Source organism: Esox lucius, chromosome 2, assembly GCF_011004845.1.
Source record: "Esox lucius isolate fEsoLuc1 chromosome 2, fEsoLuc1.pri, whole genome shotgun sequence".
NCBI classification, from domain to species: domain Eukaryota; kingdom Metazoa; phylum Chordata; class Actinopteri; order Esociformes; family Esocidae; genus Esox; species Esox lucius.
Window position 1 is genome coordinate 3,795,189 of NC_047570.1, and position 14,020 is coordinate 3,809,208.

The window sequence follows — 14,020 nt, forward strand, 5'->3', positions numbered from 1 at the left end:
TCAACAAGGACCCTGTAACACCGTCAACAGCACATCCACCCTACTCAACAAGGACCCTGTAACACCGTCAACAGCACATCCACTCTACTCAACAAGGACCCTGTAACACCGTCAGCAGCACATCCACCCAACTCAACAAGAACCCTAAAACACCGTCAGCAGCACATCCACCCTACTCAACAAGGACCCTGTAACACCGTCAGCAGCACATCCACCCAACTCAACAAGGACCCTAAAACACCGTCAGCAGCACATCCACCCTACTCAACAAGGCGAATCATAAACACAAAAGTTCTCTCCTCGCACGGGTCACTGTTCTTTGCAGATGTATGGGAATCTACAGTAATGCCCTGTACTCCTAAGTAAAAATCCAGGCGACGTGCCCCAGACACAAGCTCATGGCTAATATGTCCACTCACATTCTAACACATCCACATCCTATAGAGCTCTGTAAGCATCTGTTGATCAAGCCCCAATTCACTCTGGCTAAAGAGCCAAAGAAGACATGGGCATTTAGTACATATGTTCAACAGCTATAAACTAGTCCATTAAGTGGTGGATCAGGGAATCACAGGGTGCGCTTCCATTCAGAGCCCTGTAAAAGAGGAGACTCATCTCAGTGTCCCCAGGACAATGGGGGCCTGGCCCCATTTCAGAACGCGCTTTGTTTTGGGGGACCCCTGCTGCCTAGTTCTCGAGGGTGAGGTGGGAGTTTGAGGCGGGGTCCTGATGTCTGGCTGTTAGGGTGTGTGTGTACAGGGGGGTATATTGACTTGCTGGGGGGTAGAGCATGGGTCCCTGAAAATATGGAGGGAAAACATCCACATTTGACATATTACACCACATATTGACATATACCACCACTTTCACCAGCTCACAAATTCCTCTCTGTCTGAAAACTAAAGTGTGCACTATTAATTCCCGGGCGTGTTACCTTAGGAGAGCTAATGTTCCATTACCATAATAATGTGATGTTTGATATAACACAGTTTAGTTTGTGGTTCAGCCAGGCGGAACTCCCAGCCCTCCGAATCACAGAATGCCATCTGGGCCTGGTTGCTATGAGAACCAGCTGTGACCCTGCTAATGAAACAACAGCTAAATATGCTGCAGTGAGCAGGCTGGTCAGATTTCACCTGCTGTGTACGTGTGCATGTGTGTATGTGTGTGTGTACATGTGCATGTGTGTGTGTACGTGGGCATGTGTGTACGTGTGTGTGTATGAGATCCACATGTACATATACAGACCCTAGGTCCCTAAAAAGATTGTGAATGTTTTTTTTTGGTAGTTTCCCACTAGGGAAAATTATATTTTTCGGCTCAGGGGTTATGTTTAGGGAAGACTGTATAATTGGGCAGTTTTTTTACTTTTGGGTTTAGGCATTACCGACAGGGAATGACATTAGGATTAGGGAACATGGATTTCTGGGTCAAGGTTAGGTCTCAGGTCCCCATAAGGTTAGAAAGACAAACATGGGTGCGTGCAAATATTAACATAAACCTAATCCCTCGAGACAACAAGGTGCTCCACTTCCACTTTTCCACTAGAAGACAGAAACAATCAAGGTCATCAAAACAACAGTGGTTGGTACAAAATGCACTAGGCTCTTTCCGTTAACATATTCCAGTGTGTGTGTGTGTATGTTCCTTCTCTTCACAGACAGGCCATTTCTGAGCCTCCCCTGATGAGCACTAAAGCTTAAGTGGGGATCTAAAGCCCTGCAATTAAAAGCATCTTAGTGACTCACATAGTCGTGCATGCACTAGCTTGATTTCCAGTTGTGCGCCATTGTGATTCTACACAGGTAGAAATGAGAGACATTCACAAAGCTCAGAACCCTGCCTGAGGCACCAGGTTCTAAATGCTGACCGCTAAAACTTTCACAGAAGAATAAAGCTCCTCCAATCATAAGTAGGGGTGGCTTCTGGAGTTAATACCCAAATAGGGATGATGAAGAATCCAGTATTTAGATCACCCAAACCTCAGTCAGATAATTAGGATTTTCCTAGATCATTCAGAAAGGCAACATAAGGACATGTATAATCAATAAATTAATGTTGATAATCTAGCACCTTTTGGGAAATCTCTGTGTGCTCAAGCCACGGCAAACATGCATCATCATCCGTTCAGTTTAGTTACTCAGCCCCATCGCCGTCCCACCCGACCGCGACTTAACGCTCTTCCAGATGGAGGTCATGAAACGCCATAACAGCCTGTGACCTCTGCCTCATGCTCCCTAAACGCCTCCGTTTAGGCCAGAATAGATGAGGAGGGGGTCTGATTGTGTTATCTTTGTGGTCTGGGGGTGGGGGGAGCAAACAACGGCCCTCGTTTGTCTGACAGTCCAGCTCTTAACGTTACTAAAAACGGGAGAGAAGAGCAAAAGAGGAGAGAAGGAGCGAAAGGCACCTATGGGAGGTCTCTGAATGGACGTTAGCCAGGCAAAACAGATGGGTAGACCTAATGAATAAGGTTATCGCCTGGACCAGGAGGGGAGGGGATTTAACCTCAAGCCGGAAGACAAGGGGGGGAGCCAGACAGTGGAATACGATGAGGACGCAGACAGACATTACACAGGAAATGGAATACGATGAGGACGCAGACAGACATTACACAGGAAATGGAATACGATGAGGACGCAGACAGACATTACACAGGAAATGGAATACGATGAGGACGCAGACAGACATTACACAGGAAATGGAATACGATGAGGACGCAGACAGACATTACACAGGAAATGGAATACGATGAGGACGCAGACAGACATTACACAGGAAATGGAATACGATGAGGACACAGACAGACATTACACAGGAAATGGAATACGATGAGGACGCAGACAGACATTACACAGGAAATGGAATACGATGAGGACGCAGACAGACATTACACAGGAAATGGAATACGATGAGGACACAGACAAATGTTACACAGGAAGTGGAATACGATGAAGATACAGACAGACATTACTCATGAAGTGAAATACGATGAGGGCACAGACAGATGTTACACAGGATGTGAAATACGATGAGGATACAGACAGACGTTACAAAGAAAGGTGAAGTTCATATACTGTTTATATGTATATATAATCTGGGTACACAGATGATCATCACAATGTCTGTACTGTAGTGGCCTATATTATGGCAAGAACAGTGCAAATTAGCCAAGTAAAATGAAAGTCCACAATTACTTTGAGACATGGTCAGTCAATATGCCATCCCATCTGGTTTGTGCTTAGTGGGACTATCATTTGTTTTTCAACTGGACAAGACCCAAAATCCACCTCCAGGCTGTTTAAGGGATATTTCACCAAGAAGGAGAGTGATGGTGCTGCATCAGATGACCTGGCCTCCACAACCACCCCTCCTCAACCCAACTGAGATGGTTTGGGACGAGTTGGATTGCAGAGCGAGGGTGAAGCAGCAAACAAGTGCTCAGCATATTTAGGAACTCCTTCAAGACTTTGAAATATAAACTTATTTTAATTTGTTGAACACTTTTTTGTTACTAAATTATTCAACAATTTGTTATTTCATAGTATTAATTTCTTTATATCTTCAATATAGTAAAAATAAAGATATCCCTTGAATGAGGTGTGTCCAACCTTTTGAATGGTACTGAATTTATTTATTATGTTCAGAGGATAAAGATAAAAAATAAATCAACAAACAAGTAGTCTGTTATATAACCGTGCCAAAACCCTGCTTGTAAAATATTCACATCAACAAAATGTTCAGTGCTTGTGACTGTTGAGCTCGACACTTGAGTTAGCTGGCTGGAGTTAGATAGCGTCATTACACTGCTCGCCCTTAAGGGCATTTACTTCACACTGTGTTTTAGAAAGGCTGCAGAGACCATCACGGACCCCAGCCATGGGCTGTTGGAGCTGCTACCCTCCAGGAGACACACCATTCAAGAACATAATTTACCAGAACAGAGAGACTGAGAAACAGCTTCTAGCCCCAGGGCATTAGACTCTTAAACTGCATTTCTGCCTTTCACCCTGACGTGCAACGTAGAACCCATTTAGCACCCTCAGACATACACTTCCCCACTCGAGGTACATGCACATGCACATGCACATACCTACACATGTACACACATTCGATCCACGCTGCTTTCCATTCACATTGCGCACACTTGTCACTTTCTCTTTAGAAACAACAACAAAAGTACTGGAGAGATACATTACAAAAAATCTATGTACAGTTAACTTACTTTTGTAATTTGGACTGTGTTTACAAATGTTTTATTGTACTTGTGTGCACATTTTTTAGGGTCTGTGTCAAAATAATTTTACTAAACACGCAACAGCATCTGCTATAATATGTATGTGACTAATGAAACACTATACTTTAAAGTGCCTCCTGACACTAGAAAATACATTCACACTAGAAAACAGCTTTATCTCAGATCTCTTTAGGATTAGCTTGTGCCCCTACTCCAGACCCATTATAAATGTAACCTCTGCCATGTTTGTCGAATTTATAATAAATAAAGTTATAATAATAATAAACTTAAATAAACCCAAAAAATCTGAATAAACACTTAACAATCTGACATTTATGCAAAAAGAGACTTCTCGTGTCAGTTGATCTATAAAAAGGTCAGTGTGAATTGATTAATGATAGGAAATTCTCCTCTACTGGGGAAATGAAAAGGTAGAATTTTTCGTTTGTATAAAGAAATAAAATGGACAACTGTACCAGACGTGGCGGCTGATTCTCCATACAATCAACATTTTAATTTCCTGTTAATATTTGAGCCAAGCCAAGTCATGTGTTAAACTGGAGAATCAGGCTTTCTGTACTGATAAACAACGGTTCTGTTGTATTCTTCATAGAAATAACCTGCTAGATTGTAAGGGAAAAGTCAAGATCAGTATCCTGAAATGAGACAGGGTCCAACTCTAATAACATCAGAGAATCAAACAGTGCATTGGCAGTTTGTGAAGTTCATGTGTCTATCAGAGTGTAAGGGAGGGCAACTAATGGCTTATGGGATAGCGATCTAGCCTTCTATCAGGGAGCAAACAAAGTGGCGTGCTGGAGCCTTTATCAATGCCAACAGAGGCTACTGCTGCCTTTATTTTTATTTTCTGATTAAAAAATACAAACCCACTTTCCACACACCTAATATGACTGTTAATCTTTGTTTTCAGACATTTTCAACACCTTCTGTGGATAAACTAGTTCAATTATTGAACTACTCACACTATTCAAATGAATAATTTGCTCTATGGGGTTCACTGTTTGTTGCTTTGCTGTGTCAATGGGGAACTGAGCCACCACCTCCCTTTATATTAAGACAGAAAACTATGTGAAAATGGATACAAATGGATTCAATGGTGGATTACCTACTAAAGCATAATGCTCACTCATATCACCCAAATAGACAGTCAAAAAAGAGAAAAGGGTAGTATTCACTATGAAGATACTGTCTGTCATGTTTGGCTCACAGGCAAACTCGATTCACGTCCTGAAGAAAACATATGTGAATCCATTAGCCTTCTCCTTCCCCTTTGTCATGGTAAAAAGCAATGAAGTCAGCCAGACGTCCAGCCAGTCTATCCACCGTGAGGGGAAATTAGCACTCTAATGCAGCAGGAAACAGGGTCCAAATCCCCCCGCTTTCAATTCACTCTCACCTGCTGGGACCAAAGGGCCTCTAGAAGAGTCTAACAACTGGTAGAATACGAGCACCATTCAAGTCAAGTCAATGGCTCCCGAGACAATGAGCAACATGAAGAAGGTTCGGAGGCTGTTCTTTACCGTCGATCAATCCGTTTCATTCCATTAAGGGTAATTTAATTAGATACGATTCTGCACACTAATCAAATGCATTCGCAAATACCACCAATCAAAGGCATTGCCACTACTCAGCACTCGATCAAGTTTGATGTGGGAGAATTTAATGGAGTCTTCGGATTAAATTACACCCAATTAGAAAATTTCTGATGACTAAAATCATTATCACAACACATTATGCATGCTCCATATGTAATGGTTTTGATTAATGGAACTCAGCGGCAATGTTAACTCTTGCACTGAGACTGAGATGAATGTCCCTGCCTCCAACATCCCAGAATACAATAAAGAAAAGACTCAAAGATATTAATTGAGCTTCTCTCTTGACTGAAGGTCCCTATATCCAGACTTGATATTTGCTGGAATCATTTGAGCAAATATTGGGAGAAATTAAACTCCCCAATTGTTGGTTATTGCTATGCGCTTTCATTCAGTCACAAACAGATAAGATCTAAGCCTTGGTTATGCTCCTTAATGAGAAACAGGCTTTTCATAAAGACAGACTTAAAGTCTTTATCCGGAGAAATGCTTATTAAGATAGGGAGCTCTTATCACACTAGTGGCAGATGGAAATGTGTGCGTGTGTGTGTTTGTGTGTCATGTCCATTTGAAGGATCTGTGATTAGCTGCGACCATAGACTAGGTTCATTTAATAGAACCCTAGCTGAGACTAGGTTCATTTAATAGAACACAAGCTGTGAAAGGCAGATCAATACCGCAAATGGACAAAGTGGACAAACAGATCTTCCCTTCACCCTTTCTATTCATCTCCATCTTATACACCATAGATGTCCTTTTCCAGTACACAATTGCTACAATCTGTGGAAACGAAGATGCAGTATCTCAGATATAGACCATTGTGTGTTTTTACTTTCTTACAATAGTCATTTAGCAGATGGTTAACAATCTGTTTACTTTATTCACTGGGTCCATGTTAGAATCGAACCCACAACACAGGCGTTGCAAGTCTTCTAGCATAGGGTAACCCCCAAGTGGTTTGTAATATCTACTTGATATCAATTTGGGCTTCTTTTAAAAAACCTTTACTCCAATGTTCTCCAAATATAGTGATATCCAATCCCTGCTTTATCATAGCAATTCCCAATAGACTCAGGTAGTCAATGTCAACAAATGAGTTTTCCGAAGCACATCGGAAGACATTCCCCACCAGAAGGAACTCACACTCCAGACGTTTACCTTAACTGAGCTCACAGGTGCCCAAGCAACAACCAATCAGCACAAGTACGTCGTAATGGAAGAGCGTTTGAGGCGCCATATTCCATAAGTTTAGTTTTGTGGCTACAGTCATTGCTAACAATGTCTCACTTGGAATGATGCTCAAATATTCTGTATTTCTGTTAGGGCTTACCAGTTACTTGTCCTGTAACTCCACAGTCAACGCTGAAACCTACACCATGGGAAAAAAGCTCAAAACATTTCAAGAGCACCTTATAGTGCTGAGCCACCTGGGAGTCCATGTCATTTTGCTAACGTCCTCTCTCTGTTAGTCATTTCCACGGTCATGGATAAATTGAGATGTTTGGAGGTTAAAGGAGTGAAGGAGTGAAATATGTAAAGCCAAAGAAACAATGGAGGTGAAAAGGAAGAATAAAATGAGCTGTCAAGATAAAGAAACCCAGTGTTATAAAATATTCTATGAAGATTTATGGCAAATTCATTGTGAACACACACACACTTCCACGTAGCAGTAACACAAACTTTCTTAATATAGAGTTAGCTGCCTGCAAGACGTAGATATCAAAGAATTGAAACCTGCACACCTCCCTTTCATCTGATGCACAATACTAATCCAGCGCCAGAAACATTCTTTGAATACACAGACACTCTTTTGTATAATGATCACTCATACAGAGATGGCCTTGACTGAAACACACACACATGCCACACACACACACCCACACACATCCACAGATGTACTTCTACAGGAGTAGAAGTGTTGAAGCCCTTGTTAACGCTTTATCTTCTTCCTCTCTGTTTGAAAACTGTGCCACTCTGTATTCACTGATAGTATTGAATGGGGGATGACATGCAATGCGTACATTCACCACTAGAGGCCAGTACAGGCTGTGTGTTTGTGTATGTGCATGTACTTTTTGTAGCACACAATTTTAGAAGGGGTTTTAATTGAATCTCTGTTTTCGACACAAGACACACACAAACACAGAAGAGGAAACACATACACACAGATATCTGTCTGACCACACAGAGAATTTGACAATTGTTTCATTTTAAGCGACCAACTCAATAAACACTGTAACCTCTTGACCCATGCACTAAGACAGGGCTGGAATGGCTCAAGTCTCTCTATCTCTCTCTCACACACACATACACCAAGAAATCCATGTTCCCGACTCCCTACCCTCAGCCTAACCATAAACTCAATAACTTACGACCTTAACTTAACCTAGCCCTAACCGGTAATGCCTAAATCTGAAAGTACACTACACAAACACTATGCAACATTTTTTGTTTTCATTAAACCTAAGCCGGTTTTCCTAGTGGGGACTGGTTGAAAAACCTAATGTGGACAGATTTTTCAGATTTTACTATTTCTATTTACTAAAGTAGCTCCTAACTTGCTGATTTAGGAGTAACTCTTAAAAAAAGGGTGTCCGTCCTAACTTTAGAAGTATTTCACAAAGCATTTTAGCGCTAAAAACAGCTCCTAAATCTGGGAAAATGTTGAAGTAGTCAAGAGGACTCCTAAGTCACTAAGTCCAAGTCACAAACAATCCTAAAAGGGCTGCTGACGGCAATCTGCCTCATAATCAGGTAGATGTTTTAGAACCATTTATTGATACTGACCTTTTAAAAAGGTATTACCTTAATTGCGATGGTATTATGATCACAGTAGAGCTAGTCAGGGATGCAGTCACTTCACCAACAGAAACAACCCAATAACACCAGAGATCAATGTTGTGACAACTCTACACTGCTTGGCCACAGAGAAAATTTAGCTACGCAGTGCAGACAAACTACATAGATCTCAGTCAGTAGAATATTACATCAAACAATAAATGCCCTCTCCAGACCCCATATCCCGACAAAGCATTATGCTTCCTCATTCTCCAACTACAAAGAAACAAATCTGACTCGTCCATAGCTGTCAATAGCTGGACCACCCGGTGTAGTTGGAGCTATAGATGGGACACATAATTGCACGAATTACTGCACCAACATTAAATGAACGTGCATTTGTTTACGAGCTGCCAGACATGTAAGAGGCTGACAATTAGCTGAACATATCTTGACTAGTCAGTATATCATTCTGGGTCATTCTGGGTTTTATGTTTAATCAGTGACACTTGGCCTACATTTTTATTTGAATATTTTTATTTCAATATGGCAACAGCACACATTCGTCTACAGTATTGCTATGATGAATTCATAGAATTCATAGATGTTGTGGAACATGACATCATCCATAGCAACGGGGTAAACCCCGCCCTTTCTCTTAGCTTAAGAGGCCAGGTGTCCCGTCGACCACGTCTCTCTCTTCATCTGTCTGAATGAAACCCTATAAAAAAGTCTAGTGAGGTTGCGTTTAAGCAGCTGGTAACAACTGCCCCCAAAGGGAACCTATGTGAACATAAGCATGCATAGAGACAATATGGAAAGTGACCATGTAAGATCGGGTTTGTGGCCTGTAACATGACTGGTACCCCTCTCTTCCTGATTGGTCAGATGGTGGTCCATTTCAAAATGAGCCCTAAACACCGTTCTGAGAGGATTTGGTTGTTCTATGTAATATTGTGATTCTTACACCTAGCCTATTCCAGGGCAAGATGAAGCCATTACTGAATCGATTAGACCTGTCAAATCCACTCAGGTCTCCACATCTTTAGAGATTGTGTGTCTACTTTGGATCAGGCCTCAAGATGACGTCCCACTTGTTGATTGACGACCTATCACACTGGGTCAACAAGCAGAGAAAACAGTGAGAGAGGATGGAAAGAGATGGAAAGACCTTTTCTCACTCTCCCACGCAAACACATTTGATGTTAATCTTCAAAAATCAAGAGAGAGAAAGGGAGAGAAACAGAGAAATGCGATTAGAGGTAAACCAGGGCTGTCCAGTTCAATTCAGGGAGTAATCAAGACCTGGGACACCAGGCGAGTCTAATTAACTAGCAAACAGAAAAGAAACTAGAAATGTTTAGTCCCTCCAGGAATAGAAATGTGCAACCACTGCTGCCCACTCCTCTGTCTTAGCACTGAGTGGTCAGAGGTTGAATTCAGAAGACTGCTGCTTTATCACACACACATGCACGGACGCACGCACGCACGCACGCACACAATACAAAAACTATCGTGTACAACCAGGTGTATGTATAACAGTCCAGCAATTGAATGTGGACAGTTACTGTTATTAAATTGTCATGGTGACGCTATTCCTTTTCTATTTTTAGTGCCGGCCCAAGTCACGTTTCGGTACGGACAAGTTGCCAAGCATGTGCTTGCACAAACACACACACACCAAAGACAGAACACACATACAGACTAGCCTTGGCGTCTCCTTCCCCCTCTGCACACCCTTACATGGCGGTCGAGGGATGGCTCTTTCCGTGGAGCCGCATCTGCTGGGTTGCTAAGCAGACCAATAGCTCACAAACAAACTAAAACAGCCACCCTGCTAGTCTGGTAGCCTACTGGCCTGCCTGGATCCTGCCAGGACCTATACTAAGACAATCATACACACATTCATTCATTCACGGTTTAAACTGAATACACAGAGACATCACATCGTATTCCTCGAGGTGTGACGCATCAGCGGTTGTGCATCCTATCATTCCATACACATTCAGTATACCTGTGTGTAATAGAGGAGGAAGAAGAAAGAGGGGGAGCGAGAGAGTGATAGAAAGAGGTGTGGGAGGAAAAAGTGAGAGAGGGAGGCAGAGAGATGGAGAGTGGTGTGACAGAGGAAGAGCAAAAAAGTGACAGAGCGAATAGAGACAGAGATTGACCGATCGAGGTGTGAGGGACAGAAAGATACAGAGATATAGAGCAAACACCTCTAACCTGTGTGTCAATCCCAGCGTCGGTCGTCGGAACGTTCTTGGTTTTGGGGTTCCCCCAGCCGCTCTGGGGGCCCACCGGGGGGACTTGTTTGCAGGAAGCCTTGAGAGGCGCAGGCAGAGCGAAGGGCAAAGAGAGGGGTCGCGAGGGCACTTGGGGGATAGGCAGAGCACTGTGCACCGGCTTGGGTTTAGGGAGTCCCGACTTCATCTTAGAAGCCACCAGAATGGCAGGCATCTTCCTCCGGGGCACCGGATAGTACCACAAACGCTCGCCCACGCCCACACACACACGTCCACACGCATACGTCCACACACACACACACACACACGTCCACACGCATACGTCCACACACACACACACACACAGGCAACCACGTTTTCAACACTCAAGCAGTTAATGCGATACCGTTCTCCAAGTAAAGCAACCAGATCGGCATCCTGAACTCAAATATAATTTCCAGCTGAAATAACAGTTGGATGATTTGACAGTCAGTGTTTTGGGAAGTGTCCTTCCGGTTCTCTGGATGCTCCGATCTGCAGCGGAGGGAATCTTTTTTTTTCAAACAGTGGGAGCATCAGTCCAGGTCGAGTAATCCTCTAAATCCTACTTGTTCTCTGGCTATTGTCCCTATGCTGGCTTATCAGGAAAAGCAGAATTCCCTAATCGCCCTATTAGGAATAGCGGTATTCCCAGTATCCTCTTGGGAATTCCCTGTGACCTAATGAAGTAGTTGGCAACGATCCCGTTTGCCCGAATCTAGGAGAAATCCTTGTCGACGAGGAAATTCTGGATGTTTCTCTTCCCACTAAGCGACAGTAATAATTCTCACATTACGAGCGGGAGGAAATCTGTTGCTCAGTCGATGATAAACGAGGGAAGAATGGATGGAGGAAAAGGGAAAAAAACGAGAGAAAATCACAGAGGACCACTTGCTTCTGCGAGCGTTGAGCTTCTGAATGCGCTGCACTGACTGCCCTCTCTCTCTCTCCTCCCTCCCTCCCTCTCTGTCTCTCTCTCCTCTCTCCCTCCCTCCCTCTCTGCCTCTCTCTCCTCCCTCCCTCCCTCCCTCTCTGTCTCTCTCTCCTCTCTCCTCCCTCCCTCCCTCCCTCCCTCCCTCTCTGCCTCTCTCCTCCCTCCCTCACTCCCTCCCTCTCTGCCTCTCTCTCCTCTCTCTCTCCCTCCCTCTCTGCCTCTCTTCTCCATGCTCCCTCTCTCTCTCTCTCTCTCTCTCCTGTACTCGTCCTGTAGCAGGTGTGGCTTAAGGGCACAGGGACGTTCTTAGACGACAGCCGTAGACACACCATCTCCCACCCCGCTTCTCTCTCTTTTCTACTGCCTCTCCCTCTCTCCCTCTCCTTCCCCTCTCTCACCCACTCTCCAGTCAGTTAGCATAAATGAGAGAAGAGGGACGGCTCTACCTTCTTTATAGACAGGCACTGTATTCTCTATAATGCCACACAGAATATTGTGACAGACCCTGGCTTCGTTCCCAGTCCACCTAACCTATTCCTCTGTCTGTCACGTTACATTTGAAACGAGAGACAGACAGTTCATGTGCCAGTGCCAAACAGTGGCTTAAGGAACCTGCATGCTTCTTCGTTGTGGTTGCTAATGCAGTTTAAAACTCTTTCTGTTTAAATGTCAAATGAAAATGTTTACTCTCATACTCCCTCAAACAGGGTTCACACAAGACACTAAAACAAACGGGAAAAACGACAATATTACTCTGGGACAGATAGAGGGCGTTGAGCTCGTACCAAGAGGAAGACACATCACTGCCGAAATGGACCAATCAGGATTAAGGGGCTCAGACGTCGGTCACTTGACTTTGTGTCGCCTTAAGGAAAGGTTTTGAGCACAAGAACACCCGAAAAGAAGACTGAAACAACCCAATTCGCTCCAAATGTAGTCATAATCCATGCACACACCATTAAGACTGGAACCCATACTGAAATCTTTACTCACAAAGCAGTTAACACACACCTGTGGTTTAGACCAGTGGTTCTCAAACCTCTCCTGGGGACCCCCAGTCTTTTCATGTATCGGAGGTATTCCTGAGCTAGCACCGCTGAATCAACAGCTAATTATCAAGCCCTTGACCGCTTGATTTAGGTGAGCTAGTTCAAGGCTAAAACATAATTGTGCAATTGCTAGGGGTCCCCGAGAGGAATTTGAGAACCACTGGTTCTCAAATGTTATAAGTGGGATATTAGTTGTTCGCGAACAAATGGCAATTTCAAAATGGCATCCAAGATGTGTAAACGAGGCAAATGAAGGAGAGTGGTATTAAGGTAGCATGTGCACCCGAGATGCAGAGATAGCAGCAGTGAGGTTCCGAGGTAGACATGTACCTTTAACAACTGAAAACTTCCATTATCAGGCATAGCAAGACAGTGCCTGGGAGTGTGACAAAAAGAAAGATATTATCGAGAGAGAAAAAGTAACATCAAATCTTGGCTAAAGTGTGCCAGAAAGTGTTTGGGAGACTAGGAGACCATGTTTTAGAAGGTTCTATGGTGTGATGTGACAAAAATACAGCTTCAAAAAACAATGCACATTATGCTGAGGACATCCCTACATATGGTGGAGATGAAGATGGAACACAACATTTACGCAGCAAAGTACAGAGAAATCATGAAAGAAAAATCTGCAAGGTTGAGATTCATCTTTCAGCAGGTCAATGACCCCAGTCATACAGCCAAAGCCACACTAAAGTGGCTTAAAACAAAAAGTTACATGTCCTAGCCTGGACCTCAGTCCAATGTGGAAAGTGTTAAAAATTGATATTAACCAAAGAACCCAATCCAACTTGAAGGAGCTTTGCAATTCTGCAAGTACAATGGGCCATAAATGCCCCAGTGTGTCCAGACATGCAAAGCTGGTACAGACTCATCCAAATAGCCTCATGGCTGTAATTGCTGCCAAAGGGGCCTCTACCAAGGGGTGAATACTTACGCAATCTATTATTTTCTGTTTTAAATTTGCACACTTTTTTTTTTACTTTGACTATCCACATTTTTGTATTGTTCAGAGGGAAAAAACCCTGATTAAATATTGTCTCATTTCATGTATATATAACACAAAATAGTCCTAGTGAGTGAATAGTTTTTGTTTTGTGTACAGTATAGGGCCTAGGGATGAAACGGTTCCCGGTTTCATGATA

The 14,020-nt window shown here is 43.3% G+C and overlaps 1 protein-coding gene across 5 annotated transcripts in view; it reads right to left on the reverse strand.

The window, feature by feature from the left end:
* nav2a (neuron navigator 2a) overlaps positions 1 to 11,800 on the reverse strand; it is a 115,946-nt gene extending 104,146 nt beyond the window's left edge. For 4 of the 5 annotated variants that reach the window (XM_010901165.4, XM_034295710.1, XM_020054659.3 and 1 more), the window contains exon 1: positions 10,858 to 11,799. In XM_010901165.4, coding sequence (XP_010899467.2) covers positions 10,858 to 11,091 — 234 coding nt within the window. In that variant the 5' untranslated portion in view covers positions 11,092 to 11,799. Of the gene's footprint in view, positions 1 to 10,857 lie in introns of all 5 variants that reach the window. The other variant, XM_034295709.1, reaches the window with a different exon arrangement.
* Between the last annotated feature and the right edge of the window lie 2,220 nt (positions 11,801 to 14,020).